Here is a 19,006-nt window from a genome sequence, read left to right on the forward strand (position 1 = left end):
TGCAGAGATTAAAATAGAATTAATTTGAGTATATTTTTGAAATAGTACAAACGCCAATTTAGTATTTTTCTTAAAATTTTAATTAGTTTAATTTAATTTTAAAACTTGATCCGGTTCGACCAGGTTTGAACCGGATCAATACCTAAAGCGCCGTCGTTTGCCGTGGTCGCAGTTGAGTGACTTAAACCCCCCAGCATTTTGGATCATGCACAGACACGCACGCTGATCTTAAAACCCTTCAAAGTTTCAGTTGCGAGCTGATAAAATTGATACAAACCAGCAGAAGTAGCTCGTTTGTCGCCCAATCCCAAATGAGAGGAGCTATAGGAAGAAGATTACCCAGCCTCAGCAATTACAGCATTACCATCGGTGCCAAGCAGAATCCTTTTTTGATCCAATCCTCCTCTTCCTTTTCCACCTCCTCCGGTTCCGGTCGTGGACGTGGTCGGAGCGGCGGAGGATCTTTTTCGGGCTCGGATAAGTTCGATTTCTCTCGGAGTCCAGGAAAAACAGCCGACTCGGACGAGTCGAAAAGCGAATTGATCGACTCGTTGCCTGCTGGAATCGGTCGTGGCCGTGGCAAACCGCTTCCCTCAGATCCTGTTCTCTCTTCATTTTCTTCATTTCCGTCCGTCAGACCACCTGGTCATGGGGCTGGACGCGGCCGTGTCGCTACCCACCCTGCCGCGAGTCTTCCGCCGGCACCACCACCACCGCCTCGAAAACCTATTTTTGTAAAGAGCCAGGATATCGATTTTGACGCCGAGTCGGCTCAGTTGGGTGAACCTAGCTTACCTTCAAGTGTTCTTTCGGTACTCCCCGGAGCTGGAAGGGGAAAACCTATAAAGGAATCGAGCTCCACTCCGCAAATGAAACACGAAAACCGGCATATCCGGAGAGTTGAGCGGGTCAAACAAGAAGCTGAGCCTGGCAAAGAACGCCAGACAGTACCCAAATTGAGCAGGGAGGAAGCAGTGAAGAAGGCGGTAAGCGTCCTGTCGCGCGGTGACAATGATAGTGGCAGTGTTAGTGGCGGTGAATTTAGGGGTAGAGGGAGGGGTGTGAGAGGAAGAGGAGGAAGGGGAGGTAGAGGAAGAGGTAGATTTACCAGAGACAACAGAGCGAGGGAGGAGAATTTGGAAGAAGAAGAAGAAGCGGAGAGCCAATTTCTGGGTTCTAATGCTGATGGTGAGAAGTTCGCGAAGAAGTTTGGTTCTGAGGTCATGAACAAATTGACCGAAGGGTTTGAGGAGATGAGTGATAGGGTCCTCCCTACTCCTTTGGAGGACGTGTATCTTGATGCAATGCATACCAACTTTTTGGTAGGTCTTTCTATGTTTTCCGAGACTTGGGAACTTCCAGTCCTAGAATTTTTGAATTGGGTTATGCTACATGAGAGTAATCACTTCTTCTCAATTTTCAACTGATGGAACTAATTTGAAACAGATAAATCACAAGACATCAGACTAATCTGTATACCATTGAGTTTTTAGTGGTTGTTTTGATTATTCTTGGCCATCTTAGGAAGTTTGCAGAACGAGATGAGCATTACAAATTTGATTCTTAGATAAGCATGCAAAGATTACTGATTAGTAGGTGTTCATGCAAAGTGAAATTTGAGTCCTGACTTTGCTGAATATGAGGTCTCTTTCATGTGTGTGCATTTTGAGTGGCCTTCTTTTTCTGGGTTGCAGATAGAGTTTGAGCCAGAGTATCTGATGGAGGAGTTTGGTACAAATCCAGATATAGATGAGAGACCACCTATTCCACTTCGGGATGCTCTTGAGAAGATGAAGCCATTCTTAATGGCATATGAAGGAATTCAAAGTCAAGAAGAGTGGGAGGTATACCCTTTTACTGTTTGGATATGATTAACTAGTCGTATGTTTTGTGTTCCAGCTCATCATTGTTTATGAAAATAACTGAATTTCTCACATAACATAAATAATATGCTACCCGTGTTGCTGGGTTTCTGAGAAGAAGGTATCATTAACTCTTTGTCGCTGAACAAATTTTTATTCTGTTTGTATTATCTAAATGATCTGGATACTTAACTTTTTATGGTTTGATTTTCTAGATCTGGATATTTGAATGATCATTCAAATAGTCATAGACTTGCTTTCAAACTGCATAATTGCAACATCTTATTTTTAGACTGAGAACTATCGTTATGCAAAAGGGAAACAATGAAAAGAAAAGTGGATGTTCAGAAGAGCTTACTGAAATAGGTTTAACTATTTTTTTGGCTATTATTTGTTTCGAGCAAATCTTGACATGGTTTGCTAATTCTTTACTGTCCTGTGTCATTGAAGCTGTGTGACTTGTTGTGTTTTTACTCCTGAAACCATTGTTCAAAACCTGTTTACATCTTAAAACTCCCATTGATGCAGTGCGCTATTACATGCAGCCATATGAGTATATCTGTACTTGATCACTTTGCTTTAGGTGTAATGAAAAAATATCTGTGAAAAACTGGCTGTGGTTATGATGCAGAATTAATAAAGGAAAATAAATATTTTGGAAAGTTTATATGAAAAGGGAAGTTTTACCCTAAAAGGAACAAGAGACATTTTCCAGTAGAAGTAATGGTTTTGGAAAGTCTTCTAATAAAGAGAAATAGAAAGAATAAAGTTTTCTATTCCTTTTAGTGTAAAACTTCCTAAAACGTTTACTTTTTTTTATTAGTTCATAATCAGGTTATCTTTAAAAGGAAAGGTATAATGCCCTTTTTATCTTTCACAAAATTTTCAGAAAGCCATTGATGAAGTCATGGAGAGAGTACCCCTTCTGAAAGAGGTTGTTGATCACTACAGTGGACCAGATAGGGTTACTGCGAAACAACAACAACAGGAGTTAGAAAGGGTTGCAAAAACAATTCCTGAGAGTGTACCTGCTTCTGTAAAGCGGTTTGCAGATCGTGCAGTTCTTTCTCTTCAGGTTAGAGAGTGTTATAACTGGATTATTTTCTTTTCCAAGCTAGTATGACTTGAACATTTTTCAGTTTTTTTTTTAGCTTCAGTTTAAATTCAAACAAAGTGAAGCTTTTCCAACAGTGTGTTACGCTCATTTGAAATATTATTCCAGGAAGGTTTGTTTAATCTTATGAATTTTACAATGCAGAGTAACCCTGGTTGGGGATTTGACAAGAAATGCCAGTTCATGGATAAACTTGCTTGGGAGGTCTCTCAGCACTACAAATAGAAAGGCATGCTTACTTTTCATGATTATATCAAGTAGTTACAATATACTTAATCCAGGAGATCATAGTATGAACTATCTTTCAGGGAAGGTTTTGTCCTACTCACTATTTTTTAATAGATGATCAGGATTTTGCTCTGTTTTTGGTTATCTGCTCTTCCAATTACGTGCCGTCATAACATTCTGTAATAATGTTGCCTTGCAATGTTTCTAATGAATCTAATAGTGTTTCTTTTACTTCTCTTACTGTCGATCTTATTGGGATGGGATCATTGGAAGTTTAATGACATCCAATTAGACTTTTGTAATCAATTCTAGCTCTGTATGTGGCAAGGTATCTCTAGGTAATAGTACCTTCAATTTTCTTTTGGGTGAAAGTGAATTGAAGAACCAAGTTGATTCTTGCAGTAGTTCTGATCACTTGACTAATTGTTACTTTGTAAACTAGTACTGGAATTCTTTTGTAATTCAGTTCTCATATGCGTGTGGTTTCTCTTATTTGATAAATGAAAGATTAACTAGGAGGATTCTCCAGTGCAGGGAACTGCTGCCAAGGACCTGAGATTGTCAGGTGAGGCAGAAGTCGAAGCTGATATGGTGTTAAGGTCCATGATGCTTGAATTACACTTTAGGTTGGGAGGATTATTGATTATAGGTGATCCATGGTGTCCATATTGGAAAAGTGATTAGGGGAAAGAATATAGAAATGTGGAGAAGTGACGAATATGGAAATTGCTGAACCGATTTGTTGATGGTTTACTTAAATTTTAGGTTCTGATCTTGAGGAAAATAAACAATGTCCATAATTAAGCAGGCTACTATATCATTATTAGCACATATTTCTGATAGTATAGAAATGATGTGTATGAAGAAGTCATAGAAGCCCCGAAGTGCTTTGCTGAAGGCAAGAGCTGCTCAGTTTCAGGAATTAAATTGAACATAAGCTCATTAATCTTCTGCCTCAAGGTAATTTATTTTCTTTTCTTGTGGAAGAAAAGGCAAATCTGCTCTTTAGGTTTGTAGTAATCATGGAATGTGGCTTTTCAAGGTGTCCAAGTAAGTGACTGTCTAGTACGTAGACCTCTATTTCATGTTTACAGAGGATAAATTTGTGGAAGGGCATATAAAATTGAATCCTTGCCTCATGGCACATGATTTCAATTGTCTTATTTATGTTAGAAAGAACCAAGCCTTCTCAGTATGCAAATGCATCTGCTCTGAAATTTAAGAATGTTATTTATCAATCGCGGTTCATTGCTTTGATTTGGGTTTTGTAGGAAACAAAATTACCAGAGCAGCAAAAGGAATAGTCTCAATTTTCAAGAAGAAGAAGACCATATAGAAGCTTAGCCAACTATCAATGACTACTTTCTCTTAATGTTTCTATAGACTACTTATGATCATTAACCCTCTCTCAATAATTTATAAACAAATTGAAAAGATATAAAAGAAACCCTTCATGTTTGAAGGGGATACAGCAGAGTGAGGGAATGCGCTAAGAGAATTAAATAGTTTAGAAACTGTTAAAAGAGGGTTATGATCAGGAAAAAATGACATTAGAGAAATTATTAGAATGAAATTATTATTATTTTTTATACCTTGGTTGGGGGTTGGTGCATAATCTTCCCTAAGTTATATATAGAAAATGATGACTGATCATAAAACAGAAGGCCAGGGAGAAAACAGAAATTATCAAAATGTATATACCTTACATGAACATCACGGGGGAAAGTTACAAGAAAATGTACTTTTGATGGGTCTTTCCCCACCTTCTCTTTCTACACATTACCTACAAAATATTTCTTGGAGATTAGATTGTTATTAGAAATTTAGAATAATAAATATGAATGCAAATCTTTAGTGCTAAGAAAAGGCGATATTTAAACCTAGCTACCTACCAAAACCAAAACCAATATATTGGCTGGATGACAGACTGTATTTTAAACAACTTGAAAAGTTACCAAGGACATGGTATTTTAAACCATTAAAAATATTATGTTTTATTTAAAATTTACTGAGTTTAAATTTCATTGGTCTTGTTACTTTATAAACGTATTATAAATTATTAATGAGCGGTCTGGAATGCTTGATTAGTGGAATTAAAATTTATTTCATTAATAAATCGATAGAATTGCAATGATTACGTTAGATTTAGTCCCACCAAATTTATTACGTTTTTATATGTAAATTATCTTAGTTAAATTTGTTAAAACTGATTAAAAATCGGCTTTGTCTGTCTTCCGACATTAAAAAAAAAAAACAACTTCAAAAATTTATATATTAATGGACTCAAGAGTTACTTAAATTTCTACTCCCATGTTTAATTATATTCTAAGGAGATTTTATCTAAGAAGTCTTAATCTGTCCGAATTTGGTTTTAAATTTAGTTCCGGTTTATAAAAATAATTTTTATATTGAATAACTTTTTTAAAATAAAAAATACTCAAAATTGCAAAGAAATTTTGGAGTAAACGGTGTTTGAAAGTTGGACCTAAGCCTGTTCAGGAGGAAATTATTTATATAAATCCAACCATATGGAAAAAAATATATATATATTTTTTGTAATGATCTTAGGAGATAAATTTTTTTTAATTCTTGATTAAGTTATATAAATTATACTTAATTTAGTCAAAAATATGAAACAATTTGTGTGATTAATCCAAGACATATAATTCATATTAAAAAAGTAATTGATTTAATTCTTATCGAAATTCATATGTCTTATTGAAAAAAAAAAAAATCTTAATAATTTACATATGTATGTATTTATATACGCATATATAGATGTAGATCATTACTTTCTTTTAAGTCTCTCGTTAAATCTCATTAGTATTGTTTACAACAAAGAAAAAAAAAATCGATATATTCATCAAAATAGTCTGCTATTATTATATATATGTTATAACTTCGCTAAAATAAAATTTAATTATTAATTTCTCTTTGGTCGAAAAATAATTTTAGAATTATAATGATAAAGAATAAATAATCATAGCTTGGAAAACAATCTGTAATTAATGGAGCATATTAATAATTTAATCCTCTCTTTCCAATACTTACTTTTATAGTTATAAAATGATTTAACAATTACTATTATTACTTACACCATATATATATATATATGTGTGTGTTTATTTTTAGTAATAATATATTATATGTTCAAAAAATATTCGTGTTTAGCTCCAACACAACATTTATCCTCCTAAAAGCATCCACATCGTACACGTGTCCCTTGATTAATATCATTGGGAAGAACATCCACTGGGTCCCACTGTTGAAAAACTCTTTACCAATTTTTTTTTGACCACACTTCCCACATGACGTCCTAAACGACCATCACAGTTCCGCCCCCTAAGCTTCCACACATCCAACGGTCTACAACCAATCACGCGCTCGCGTCACCTTAGCCCAAGGTTACTACAAACCTGGCCTCCACTTTCTCTTCAGTTTAGAACCAATCCTTTTATTACACGTGGATATTCTGTTGACTTTCTGTGCGAGCAAGTTAGACATTAGAATTTCCATATTCTTAAAAGGAGAGAGAGTGCAAAGTGTGAAGTGAAGCACAAACCGCACAGAGAGAAACTGTTTGTCTTACCATCTGAGGAATCAAAGAATCTTTTTGAAGAAGAAGAAGAAGAGGAAGAGGAGGGAGAGGAAGGAGAAAGGAGAAAGTGTTTGCTGGGATTTTTTTCTTCTTGTTTCTTTTGCTTCATGAGAGGTATGTAAGATTTGAAATTAACCCGACTTGTGCTTCATTTGGCTTTACAGCTTTCAAATCTTCTTTTTCCTCTCCCTACTTGAAGCTTAGATTAGAAAAGAAGCCTGCTTTGTTTTCATATAGGGTTTTGCTTCTTGTCATGCGTCCAACATTGAATAATTAGCTTCTTCTCCTAGAGAAATATTTATCCTTGGATTTAATTTTGCTGCAAATCTGTTGCTTTGTACGTTAAGAATGCTGGATTCAGCGGGGTCCTTTAAGTTCAGTAGTGGAGGATGGCGTGTGTTTGGAATGTGAAATTAGGGCTATCTTCAAGATGGGCTCCTCCCGAAGAACTTGTTTTGTCAGTGGCGTGTTGAAATGGGAGACCTTTTTATTCTTCTCGCAGTAGTTTCCTACAGGATTGTCCTCTTCATTTTGGATGCTAGATTTCAGAATGTGTTTATGGATGTTCGTGTTTACAGAAGTTCATTTTGAAGAAGATTTTATGAGGGTTTTGGTGAGAAGTGGTGAAATAACCTTCTTAGATTCTCTAGTAGAATCAAAAATAAATTTTTTTTTGTAAGGAACATAACCACCCTAGTTAAAATCTGAATCTTTTCGTTTGGAACTGCTCTTGAGCTATTTCATTGACAGTTGGTACTTGCACAATGTATCACCAAGGCAACCTAGTTTCAGACTGATGATATGGGGCTGCAGGTTGTTTTCATGTTGTTTCTCCTGTTCTTTTTCTTTTTTCTTCTGGGGAAAGTCATAATGCTAGGTGGTCAACGGTTCCAGACTCCACTGAACCTTGTAATGGCCCAAAACTTAGCCTAGTTTCAGAGTTAAATAAGTAATAGAAGATCCAAATGTAATAGGGGTGCGGGCTGTTTTAATGTTGTTTCTCCTGTTATCTTTTTTTACCCCTTCTGGGAAAGTCGTAATCTAGCCACTTAAGATTTCCAGGGTTCACCAAATGTTGGCACACTTCTGAAACTTAATATATCTTAACTGTCTGCTAGTCTCCAAAGTAAGACCATTGTTGAACGACTATTGATAAGAATAATAGGATTTACAGCCTTATCTCTCTAGAAAATTTTACTTGGGAATATCTCCTCTCTTTCTTTGCAAAGGGGCCTTTGTCATTGTTGCTAATTTGGTTCATTAGATTTTTGTTGGCATACTATAATGCAAATCAAGAATTTATGATCATAGAGTTTATGAAAAACCATATTTTACTAATGGATTAAGTATATCTATTTACTGAATATTGAAAAGGAAATGATACTTTTATTAATTTCAGTCTTATTTTTACTGGGAATCCAAGTACTTGACAGGTTGAGTGGCGGAGCTTTATGAACACTTGCAACTCAAGATGTTGACAGTAGATTTTGGACTATATGGAGTAATGTAGCTTCACGAGCCTATCTTTTGGGTACTGATTTTGCGGCAACTGGACATGTATGTGTTGGTGGGGACATGCTTGAGCCAAGGGAAGCTGATATACCTGTCCTGTTTCTGGTTTTGGTTGTGCTTCCTCTGGTTGCTTACGTCTTACTTGGGATATGGAGTGAGGCTGCAAAGAAAAGAGAGAGAGTGAGTTTGCTTGCTCATTTGGCTGCCGAGGAAGCTCTTAGAGCTGAGGCAATGGCTGCTGCAAGTGTTATCCCACTTGTCACTCCTTCAAAAAATGGACTTCATGTGTGTGCTAGGTGTTTTAGTCCAGCTACAACTCGCTGCTCCAGATGCAAGGCTGTTAGATATTGGTATATTCTATTTGGCTTCAAGTTCTCATCTTTCATTTCATTAAATATTTTGTTCTGCACCAAAGTTTTCGAAGAAGGCGCTGTGGGTACATATAAGCTAGTCATGCTTTTTAAAAGTGAATGCTGAGATAGAAAGGAAAGTTTCAATAAGGAAACACTCCCGAATGTGTTTTGCTTCATCTCTATGAACTTTTCAACTATTGGGATTTGCAATGCTAGTTTGTGTATTAGGTTCTATAAAAAACTCTGGCCTGTAATGAATACTGTAGGACTGTATTAATGTTAAAAATGTTGTTCTTAGGGGCTAGCACCAGATAAGCTCAGGTAGTGAACAAACGGAATCCATGGTTCCAACGTATTTGAAACTTGAGCTTCTTTGAAAGATAAAAAATGTAAAGATGTTAGGCTATGTATCTGAAGAGTTTAAATTTTTCTCCGAAATCTTTGGCCTTATCTTTTGGGTCATGAAATGTATTTGGAGGAACTCTTGGTGCAACAGTGAGGTTGCTCCATTTTGACCATAAAGTCATGGTTTTATAATGTGGGACCTTTATGCGCTGGGTTGCCTATATATGTAGACTCAAAACTAAGATCTCTGCATGACATGAACTGATTAAGTTTCTCAAATTTCCAATCCATTTATTTTTTTATTTATTTGTTTTTCTTGTGTAAGCAGCTCTGGGAAGTGCCAAATAATTCACTGGAGGCAAGCTCATAAGCGAGAATGCCAGCCATTGGAGAGTGGAAGCTCATGCTCATCTCCGAAAGCTGCCTCAATTGATGACTCCGTTATGCCTGATGAGAGCATGAACCCCCAGTTATGTGGTTACAACATTAATCCAGCTATGATGGAGCAGGTACCTGTGGAAAATATAAATCATCTTTCAATGAGCTCTGCTGCTTTTGTTAGCATGGATTCCTATGTGGGTGATGCCTCTCAACCATCCATGCCAGAGAGAAGGTCTATGGACAAGCGATGTTCCCATAAGTCGGGCAGAGAATCATTGAAAAAGGAGAATTCTGCTGTGTTGGGCTCATTTGAAGAAATATCTTGCAGTGACGCTATCAATACAGTCTTTAGTCATTCATTAAATGCGGGTTCTATAAGGCAAAAGGTTCTTATCTCTACATTTTTTCTCTAGTCTGCATAATCATCTTATAGCATTTGATCAATACTGTAACTTGTTGCTGCAGTCAAGCACTAGTGACACTGTTGTTTCTGAAGAAATTCTCAAAAAGCAAACTCACATGCATATCGGCGATCAAGCTAGAGCCAGAAGTACCCTGCAGAATGAAAAAAGTAGCAAGCATCAAGGCCAACATGGGAGCTTTCCAGAACCAAGAAGCAACAATGGATTTTCTAGTTCTTCATATTCTCCAACAACTGGGGCAAATTTTTACAAGACTGAAACAGAGTTTCTGAACGGTGAAAATTTATCGAGAACAGCGAGTGCATTTAGTAATGAAACTGTCAAACCAAACTGTTGCTTGGAAAAAACAGCAGCTAAAGGAGTTGTAAAAACTAAGAGTTTAACAAATCCTCAGGGGATAAAAAATGCAAAGTTGCCCAAATCACCTGGGAAAGTGTCTGGAGAACATTTGTATGTTGAAAAAGAAAGGAAAAGAGAAATTGCTGATGAATCAAGTAGGTCTCTCATATCTTTTCTCCTGATCTATCTTTTCCTTCTAGTTAATCTAATTCTTTTTCTTCTTTTGGAAAAAAAATCTAATTCTGTTTCTGTAATGCAGAAGGTACAAGGACAATGGATACCATCCTAGCACATGAAAACAGTGGGGTTGCAAGCGTGGGAATTATGAAGATGATGGGTTTAAGAAAGTCCACAAAACTTGCCATGCAGAATGGGTCAGCAAAGTATGATGATAGACACAAGAAAATTAAAGTCAGTTCCATTCCGCAAGTACCTGTATATGGATTTATTTCCTTTATCTACTCTGTAGGCCATTAGTTTTTATTGGGTTCTTTAATTATATATGGAAGTTCAAAAGTTTTATGCTCTATTTTTTCAGATGCTTTTTCCTTACGAGGAATTTGTGAGGTTCTTTCAGTGTGAAGTCTTTAACTTATCACCTAGGGGACTTGTAAACTGTGGGAACAGGTAAAGTCTCAGCATTTCTGCTTTGTGTTCCCCCATGAATTTAAATGTGGCTTCTGAATAAAAACAAATGAAGATCTGAGACTAAAATAACTAAAACTGAAATCAATGTCTGTATGTTAATATGGCTGTAGATTGAATGGTAAGTAATTTCAATGTGAATCTTGTGTTCTTGTACCAACTAAAACAAGCATAGTCTATATTCATTTAATTATTTGTTCTTAGAAAGTCTGATGCATGAACAGACATTCTCTTTTAGTGTCACAGGTAAAGTTTTAGGGGCTTATACTCTTTAAACTTGTGTCTTGCATGTTACTTTAGTTTATTAACTATAATTTTTGTTCTGCAGCTGCTATGCTAATGCTGCGTTGCAGTGTCTAACCAGCACAAAGCCTCTTATAATTTATTTGCTCCAACGATCACATTCAAGAGCCTGTACTCACATTTCTTATCTCTCCTCATTGTTAGTTGTGTATTCAAGTTGTGACTTGCTTTCTGCGTCCTTGTGTGACTTTTATTGTCTGGTACATGCATTATAGGTTGCGGAAAAGATTGGTGCCTCATGTGTGAACTCGAGCGACATGTAATGATGTTAAGAGAAACAGGGGGCCCCTTGTCGCCTAGCAAAATCCTTTTACATATGCGAAGTATCAATTGCCATATTGGTGATGGAAGTCAAGAAGATGCTCATGAATTTTTAAGGTCATTCAAATTTTGCATTTGAGTTTTCTCCTCAGTTTTTATTTTATATTTTTTCCCATTCTGTCTATGCTTCACTGTTTCTCTTATTTCTACCATATGAAAAAGTTTAATGGGAAAATTTGTGTCAGTGCATTTGAATGGAAAATTAGAACATTCTTGATTGTTTTCCAACAAAATTTTGATTCCATACATATACATATTTTGGGTTCTATCCAGGCTTTTGGTTGCATCTATGCAATCCATATGTTTGGAGGGATTAGGCGGAGAAAGTAAGGTTGATTCCAGATTGCAAGAGACAACTTTCATACAACATACTTTTGGTGGACGTCTTCAATCAAAAGTACACCTTCCTATTTTTTCTTATTTTATTTTATTTTTATAATCCCAAGCATCAATCAACTTCTATGGAATCAGGTCAAATGCTTGAGGTGTTCTCATGAGTCGGAACGATATGAAAACATCATGGATCTTACACTGGAGATATATGGCTGGGTTGAGTCCTTGGAGGATGCACTGACTCAATTTACGACTCCTGAAGATCTGGATGGAGAGAACATGTATAGATGTGGAAGGTTTGGCAAAAGATTGTATCCCATTCTTATTCAAGTTGAAAAGATTATGGTTTAAACTTGTGGAAATCACCGACTCTTTTATGGTTCTGTAAAAAGGTGTGCTGCCTATGTTCGAGCAAGAAAGCAGTTGAGCATACATGAGGCACCAAACATCCTGACAATTGTGTTGAAGAGATTCCAGGTATCAGTTTGTAGTGGTGATGATACTGGTTTCCTTCTATATGCCGTAATCTTATTCTACATTACTAAAATGGCTGATCAGAAATAGCTAGAATCTAGTGTTGGTCTGATTGAGCAGTAAAAAATTTGCTTCCATAAATTTGCATGTTGTTCTAGTTGTAGCCATCTAGTGATAAATCTGTCTCCTGGTAATATGGAACAGAGGCCAGCGTTGTTGATAGCAGTCTATGCTTTTGCTTGTTTATCAACTCGAGATTCAGTTCCCTTACCAACAAATATTATTTATCTTAAATATATGCGATACTTAAACTTATAGCATATAACTTCATTTTTTCAACATTTAATGCCTTAATATTGGATATTTTCTTAAATTTGATTTTTTTTCTTTTTTTTGCTTTATGCTGTTTGTTTCTCCAGGAAGGAAGATATGGTAAAATAAATAAATGTATCACCTTTCCGGATATGCTGGATATGATTCCGTTTATGACTAGATCAGGTGATATTCCTCCTCTTTACATGCTTTATGCTGTTGTGGTGCATTTGGATACGCTGAATGCATCTTTCTCGGGGCATTATGTGTCGTATGTAAAGGATTTGCAAGGCAATTGGTTCAGGATAGATGACACTGAGGTAATTTGTCAATTTTATTTGTAATAGTTGTCAGCTATTATATGTGGATGTCATAGAGAATCCTATTTGATTATTCATTTCAAGTTCATATGCACTGTGTGTGATATCTTAGTGACTTTTTTGATGAGCTCATTATGTGGAGAAACTGTGAAAGCCCGTAACTGTTGAAAAACTTAGATTGATAAAATATTTTTCATCTAACTTGCTCTTTTGTGTTAAATAGTTCCATGTATTTATCTAAGAGATTAGAGATGAAGCCTCTCTCTCTCTCTCTCTCTCTCTCTCTCGTTTTCTTCTTTTAGGTTTCAGATCACTGTATTAGCTATGCAGATTTAGTTAAATTAAGAACAAAATGGATTAAAGCATGCCTCCACATGTGAGATTACAAATGTTGGCCTCCTGAAATGACCGAGGATTCTGATATATGACTAATGAAAGGGCTGAGATGGAGAGTTAGCCAAGGGAACTGCCTGTCCTTGTGAAGTCATAGGAACATCTAAATTAGGTTTAAAACTGTAGGATTGATATGTTATCCATAAAGAATGAAGGTGAGGCTCTAGTTGGTTGGTGGAAACCTTGATGATGTGTCAAAAGATGAAGAGTTGTGATGTCTGTGGTTGTGTGAGGATATGCCTGGTGATGTGTTCTACAGGAATGAAATACGTAACATTACCTCATCTCCCTTAGGTGCTTTGGTTGAAAAGGTTTCCTCCATAGAGGGTTTCTTTTGGCAGAAGGTGCCTTCATTCCTTTCCTCTAAGAAAGATATACAATGTTCGATCCAAAATCTTCCTTAGTCTTTCCGGGAAGAAATTCACCTTATATAAATAGCATCCATTATAATCTTATTCAATAGTACTTAGTGGAGAAGGTTTTGGGGATATCAGTGATTTTTTGTCTGATTCCCTTCTTTAATGTTGGATCTTTGTTTCCTCAAGAACAGAAAGAAGGGTTTCAGGTTGTACATGGGTGACACTACCTTCGTGTCTCTGTATATAATATATATATGTTCTCTTAATAAAGAAACCTTATTTAATAGTAATTTGGAAAAATACTTCGCATCAAAATTTTCTCTGCTGATGGAACCTACTAGCATTACTTTGATGTGTAACACTCATTAGACTAATCTTTAATTTGAGACCCATGTTTAACTTGGATTGCTTCATGTCTTGTTATCAAGCATATTTGGACAGTTAGCATTTCTGCCATTGATAACTCTTGAAGTACCATTATATCTTCAGTACTATTTTGGTGGTTGATATGAATGTAGTATCTTTGAATGATATAATTTACTGGAGGATCAGGCTTTCATAATTTCATTCTCCATGATCATAATCAAGAAAACTCGTGCTTTGTAAAAAAAATTGGAAGAAAGAAATCTTATGATGCTTGTATTTTTCATGTCTGTTCAGCTTCTGCTATTTATATTGCTTGTGAAGTGACTTTTTATCTCAAAAGAAAAGTATTGCTTGTGAAGTGGATTTTAGGATTTGATAGGACAGCCTGTGCTTCAATTGTGCTAATGTTTACATAGTATTCTTTTTTGTGTTGGGGTTTTTAAGATTTTTCTTGCTCACAGGTTCGTCCAGTGCCAATGAGCCAGGTGATGTCAGAAGGAGCATATATCTTATTTTACATGAGGTAGACCTTGAAATAATTGATTTCTACTTTTCCCTTCTAGCCCTCTCCATTTTCCCTCCTTTTGCATTTTAAATTGTCTTTTACATTTATATGTGAAGATAATTTGTATGTCTGTTAATATGTTCAGTTTTTAGCAGCCTGCATCTATTATGCTCCACTTAGATTTTCAAGTGTTTGATGTCTCATAGGTCTTGTCCTCGTCCTCAAAGAGTGCAAATGGTGAAAACCATTAGGAAACAAGTTATAACCCCGGCTAAGCACAGCATATCAAAAGATCACAAGCCTTCAAGAACAGATGAAAGAAAACCTGACTATCATTTTGTTGGCACACAGCCCTCGCCAGATCCCAGACCGGAAATTGGTACCAATTTTGCCAATCATACCATGAATGGTATTTGTAGGAGTGTAAACAATAATAGCCTGCCAACGATGGAAACATCTGCTCAGCTACCCAGCATGGAGTTCTCTGATGCTACATTGAGTGATTGGTCCCTATTTACAAGTTCAGATGAGGCATCTTTCACAACTGAGAGCACTAGAGACTCTTTCAGCACAGTGGATTATGCAGATGCGGATCCATTCTCAATCTTCAGCACTCCATATGGTCTGGAATCATCCTCTCATAATACCGTTGCTTGTAGAATGTTTGCAAATAGTAGGCTACAGACTAGGTTCTTTTCGGAGGAGAAGGGTTATGTCGTTGATTCATACTCGTCCTGGCACACTCTAAACCGAGTGCAGAAAAGAGACAGAGTAAAACAAGTCAGTGATTCTTTGAGTGAATCCTCTTCTGATTGTAACTCCAGCATGTATGTAAAATATGGGAGTAATCTGAAATACCCTTATGAGCGGATGATGACTTCATCCACTCATTGTATACAATAGTTCATGGAGGATTTCAACTGATTTCGTAGATTTTACTTAGGCAGGTTGACTTGGTGCCCCAAAATTTTTGTTTCAATGCTTTGTTGATTGGGGCGTGTGAATCATATAAGAAAAAAAGAAAACCAGGAAAAAAGAAATATTCTTGTTGTCTCTTCAAATTACTTCTCAAATTTGTAAAGTTCTTCATTTCTCAGAGACTCTCTAAGTTCTAGTTCATTGAACAAACTGAGGGTCATTCTTATCGATGTAAACCTCAAATTGAAGCTAATGAAGTTGGTTTTTTCAATCAACGTGTCCAAATCCAAATAATTTTTTATCTGGAATAATAAGAACTTATAGTCTGTTGTAGAAGCAAGAAAATGTGGAAAACTACAACAACAGGAAAGAGTAATATTTTATTCAATACTACAAGCAGGATATATTTAGTGGCACGAACTTGTATACATAACCAAAGAAAAGGCCTCAATTTATTCACCAGGCAAAACCCTTTTCTTCTCAAACGACAATTTAATCTTCCAGCTCAAATAACATCCAGATTTCATTCACCCTATTTTCAAACTCAAAGGGAGAATTATACTGAGCTATTGTATAGGCGGCATGATCTACCCGGCTTTTCTCAATGGCTTTAAGCCACTCAGTGCCTTCAAGACTAGCTTTCAAAGCAGCAGCTTCTTCTCCAACATTAGAATCTGAGACAAAGCCACCGAATTGCCTCACTGCAGCATATGTAGGTTTCCATCTCTGGACATGGAGACCCTTAGCAGGAGGTGGGTTTGCTTGGTTTAGTTTTGGGACATAAAAGCTGACACCAAAAGAAGATTCACAGAAGGGTCCGTCACTGGGTGCAACTTGAGTTATCACTGGAGCTGTCATCTCTATTTTCTCTTGGTACTTGTTCTTCCCCTGAATGTAATCAAACAGCCTGCAACAACGCATAAAGTCACAAGCTTGAGGGAGGGAAATGGGAAAAAGAAAAGATGAAGGATGTTACTGTAAGAATCCAGTTCTGGTGGCTTCAACAAGAGAGATGTCCTGAATTGGGGAAGTTGAGATCCAGACAGTAGAGTTATAGCGACGAATCTCGAAGCCATTGCCGACGTGAATGAGTTGGTAGGTAGGACATTCTATGCGGGTGCATGAAGGTGGGTATTCACTTACATGGCGCTGGTTAGTTTCAGGCCACAGATTGCCAAAGTTTGAGACAGAAAGCAGGTTGAAGAGAAGTGATAGCTTCAAGATGTCAACACCCGCCATGGCAATTATCCTTGAAATTTTTGAAGGACGATTGGATTCTCCTTCAGTTTTTCTTCTTGCAGCAGAGCAGAGAAGGATTAGCCAAGGTACACCACACGTTTAATGAGCTTCTGGACGAGACATAGGTATATGATCCTGGAATTCGTATATTTACAAGATTGCCACTCTCCAATATTAAACCTAATAGTTAATAATTTAATTACTTAAAAATAATTATTTTTTAAGTTATTATTTAAATATCATTTAATTATTTTAATTTTTTAAATTATATTCTGGTTACTTAGGATCCTATTCATTTTTTGGATTTTTATTGAATTGAATTGAAAAGTAATAATATATAAAATATTTTTGGATAATTCAAATTGGTGTAATTTGGATGTCCAATTTAGATCAATCAATAAAAATGCTGGAAAACTCTATATATATATATATATATTTATAAAACTTAATGGTCAAATATTCATTTGCCAGACTCAAAATCTTGTGTTAAAAGAACGTAGAAATAGAGCAAAATTTAATATTTTAAATAAATAAATAAAATATTGGAGAACAAATTAAAAGAGAATTTTAAATTTTGAGAATTAATTTCATATTAATTATTAAAATAATCTCTTTTAATTAATATTTTGTTATATTATTTAAAAAAGTGGAAAAACACCGTGTTATATGCTCTAATCCCACTTGAGCTTTTTCACGAAGTTGCAGGAAACTACAGGGTTCGGCTATAATGACAGTGTTTCACCGTCGCAAAATCATTTGATAAGGTTTTTATGATAGAGAAGACACATCCCAATTCACTTCATTCTATATCAAAGCTGGATTCCATGAGTATGCTCTTTTCTTCCAAACAATCCTATGATTAGTGGTAACTTGGTGGTGCCCGACATCTGTTTGATGAAATGCGTGAACTAATATGAATATCAGCTGGCCCCGGTTCCGTTCTAATGAACCGAGGCCCTGACACATTATAACGTACTTACCCAAGTAATTTCTGCCTAGTGATAGTATTGCGATGTGATTAAGTTTGGTTTTTGAAGATGACCCTGAGGTGGGAAGAATTCTTCTTGATGCATATGTGTAATTGGATTTATTGATGATGTCTTCTATATGTTTAAGAATCTATAAGAGGAGGAATCCTGGTTGGTGTGGCTTATTGGCTGGAGTTCATTAAATTGGAAATGCTGAAAGTAGTCTGAATTTTTATCTCAAGTTTCTTTTATGAGGTAATAAGCCAACCAATTTACATATGCAGCTGTAAATATTGGTAAGAAATCGATTGCAGCTTTATTGAATACGGGTTCATGCTGGATTAATTTGTGGGGAGCGTGAGCATCTTCTTAGACATGTATGGCAGCTCGGTATGGTTTTTGACTGTTTCAAAAATGGTTGCTCGAGGTTGGATGGGGAATGAGATTTGTTTTAGTTCTATATAAAATGTCAAAAATATTCATGTATATTAAGTTTAATTTAAGTTATAAATATAATAATTAATATGTGTTTTTTGAATTTTTTTTAAGTAGTTCATATATTATAGTTAATTATGATTTATAGATTTGAAATTTTAAGAGTTATGTTAGTACCTATATATATTAATATATTTGAAAATTTATATGGACAAACACAAATTAGAAATTGAATTTTTCTATTAGTCTTCTCTTCTTTTTCCTCTCAGGTAGTACAAAATATTGTTTAAAGCTAACCTATCTTTTAAAATTTTTCTCAACATAAACGTTTTACTCCAAATAGACCTAGATGGAAAAGTTTAATTATTCTCTTCCAGGAAAGAGACTATTCAATGACAATTGAATCGGAATGGTTAAGGTGAAGGTCTCAATGCCATTTTGATGGTATGTTCCCTTCTCACCATATGTTTTTTCTAGTTATGGGTGAAGCAGAGGACCGTGAAGAAACAATGTGGCAGATCCTGTGCCCAATTACTGCCCCGCTCTTTGCTGGTGGCGGTTATATTGCTGGCTGAGGATTTGATTGTAGCCTTACTCATCTGAGTGTCCTCTTTGTAAGTGCGCTATATCTTTTGTCTGATATCTTAAATCTTCAAGTTGCTATTTTTTTCCAAGAAAATTTCCTGACTTGAATTGTTAGTTTGACAAATCAAGGAGATATTAATTTTATAAATCGATGAATGTACGTACATGCACTTATAAACATACATGATACGTACAGTCTGTACATTTGTGTGCCTAAATGTTTCTTGTTTTTGAGAAAGGAAAGTTTAATTCACCAGGTAGGCAATGAGAATTTGGTATCCGCTGCTGAATTTTTCCATGAGGAATATATGTTTTTGGGTTATCTGATTATTTTACATTGAACTAGTAGAAGCCAGACTTGAGTAGCAAGGAAGAA

At 35.8% G+C, this 19,006-nt stretch overlaps 3 protein-coding genes across 7 annotated transcripts; 2 read left to right on the forward strand and 1 right to left on the reverse strand.

Moving 5' to 3' along the window:
• Positions 1 to 160: 160 nt before the first annotated feature.
• On the forward strand, positions 161 to 4,793 carry LOC110812543 (hydroxyproline-rich glycoprotein family protein). Of its 3 annotated transcripts, XR_002539300.2 has the most exons (6): positions 161 to 1,322; positions 1,695 to 1,844; positions 2,752 to 2,937; positions 3,121 to 3,205; positions 3,734 to 4,164; positions 4,476 to 4,793. XR_002539300.2 is itself a non-coding variant. In XM_022039346.2 (5 exons), the coding sequence occupies exons 1-4, from the start codon at positions 312 to 314 to the stop codon at positions 3,199 to 3,201; spliced, it is 1,428 nt and encodes a 475-aa protein (XP_021895038.1). In that variant the 5' UTR covers positions 161 to 311; the 3' UTR covers positions 3,202 to 3,205; positions 3,734 to 4,399. The 3 variants fall into 3 exon arrangements, 2 of the variants coding, with proteins under 2 accessions (XP_021895038.1, XP_021895037.1); XM_022039346.2 differs by lacking the exon at positions 4,476 to 4,793 and having other exon boundaries at positions 3,734 to 4,399; XM_022039345.2 differs by lacking the exons at positions 3,734 to 4,164; positions 4,476 to 4,793 and having other exon boundaries at positions 162 to 1,322; positions 3,121 to 3,435.
• Positions 4,794 to 6,740: 1,947 nt separating this feature from the next.
• UBP15 (ubiquitin-specific protease 15) lies at positions 6,741 to 15,546 on the forward strand. Of its 3 annotated transcripts, none has more exons than XM_088218402.1 (14): positions 6,741 to 6,916; positions 8,236 to 8,664; positions 9,341 to 9,779; positions 9,859 to 10,309; positions 10,414 to 10,565; positions 10,693 to 10,781; positions 11,128 to 11,213; positions 11,318 to 11,480; positions 11,697 to 11,820; positions 11,895 to 12,052; positions 12,149 to 12,233; positions 12,650 to 12,862; positions 14,442 to 14,503; positions 14,675 to 14,735. In XM_088218402.1, exons 2-14 carry the CDS (start codon positions 8,378 to 8,380, stop codon positions 14,679 to 14,681), a joined length of 2,316 nt encoding a protein of 771 aa, XP_088074528.1. In that variant the 5' UTR covers positions 6,741 to 6,916; positions 8,236 to 8,377; the 3' UTR covers positions 14,682 to 14,735. The 3 variants fall into 3 exon arrangements, with proteins under 3 accessions (XP_088074528.1, XP_021895044.2, XP_021895045.2); XM_022039352.2 differs by having other exon boundaries at positions 6,742 to 6,916; positions 8,226 to 8,664; positions 14,692 to 15,546; XM_022039353.2 differs by having other exon boundaries at positions 6,742 to 6,916; positions 14,692 to 15,546.
• Positions 15,547 to 15,764: 218 nt separating this feature from the next.
• Positions 15,765 to 16,754, reverse strand: HBP1 (SOUL heme-binding family protein). Its single transcript, XM_022039354.2, has 2 exons — positions 16,380 to 16,754; positions 15,765 to 16,310 (listed from the first exon to the last, which is right to left on the reverse strand). The coding sequence occupies exons 1-2, from the start codon at positions 16,640 to 16,642 to the stop codon at positions 15,896 to 15,898; spliced, it is 678 nt and encodes a 225-aa protein (XP_021895046.1). The 5' UTR covers positions 16,643 to 16,754; the 3' UTR covers positions 15,765 to 15,895.
• Positions 16,755 to 19,006: the final 2,252 nt, after the last annotated feature.

The sequence above is a fragment of the Carica papaya genome, chromosome 4 (assembly GCF_054855325.1).
Source record: "Carica papaya isolate Zhongbai chromosome 4, ASM5485532v1, whole genome shotgun sequence".
NCBI lineage: Eukaryota > Viridiplantae > Streptophyta > Magnoliopsida > Brassicales > Caricaceae > Carica > Carica papaya.

What these genes read in the sequence shown, in the direction of transcription:
- HBP1 (XM_022039354.2), bottom strand. Translation starts at nt 16,642, where the DNA reads ATGGCGGGTGTTGACATCTTGAAGCTATCACTTCTCTTCAACCTGCTT. An exon ending in ACCAGAACTGGATTCTTACA is followed by an intron (nt 16,311 to 16,379) that starts GTAACATCCTTC and finishes GCGTTGTTGCAG; the next exon opens with GCTGTTTGATTACATTCAGG.
- UBP15 (XM_022039352.2), top strand. Translation starts at nt 8,378, where the DNA reads ATGCTTGAGCCAAGGGAAGCTGATATACCTGTCCTGTTTCTGGTTTTG. An exon ending in TGCAAGGCTGTTAGATATTG is followed by an intron (nt 8,665 to 9,340) that starts GTATATTCTATT and finishes TTGTGTAAGCAG; the next exon opens with CTCTGGGAAGTGCCAAATAA. An exon ending in ACGATCACATTCAAGAGCCT is followed by an intron (nt 11,214 to 11,317) that starts GTACTCACATTT and finishes CATGCATTATAG; the next exon opens with GTTGCGGAAAAGATTGGTGC.
- LOC110812543 (XM_022039346.2), top strand. Translation starts at nt 312, where the DNA reads ATGAGAGGAGCTATAGGAAGAAGATTACCCAGCCTCAGCAATTACAGC. An exon ending in AAAGTCAAGAAGAGTGGGAG is followed by an intron (nt 1,845 to 2,751) that starts GTATACCCTTTT and finishes CAAAATTTTCAG; the next exon opens with AAAGCCATTGATGAAGTCAT. An exon ending in GTGCAGTTCTTTCTCTTCAG is followed by an intron (nt 2,938 to 3,120) that starts GTTAGAGAGTGT and finishes TTTACAATGCAG; the next exon opens with AGTAACCCTGGTTGGGGATT.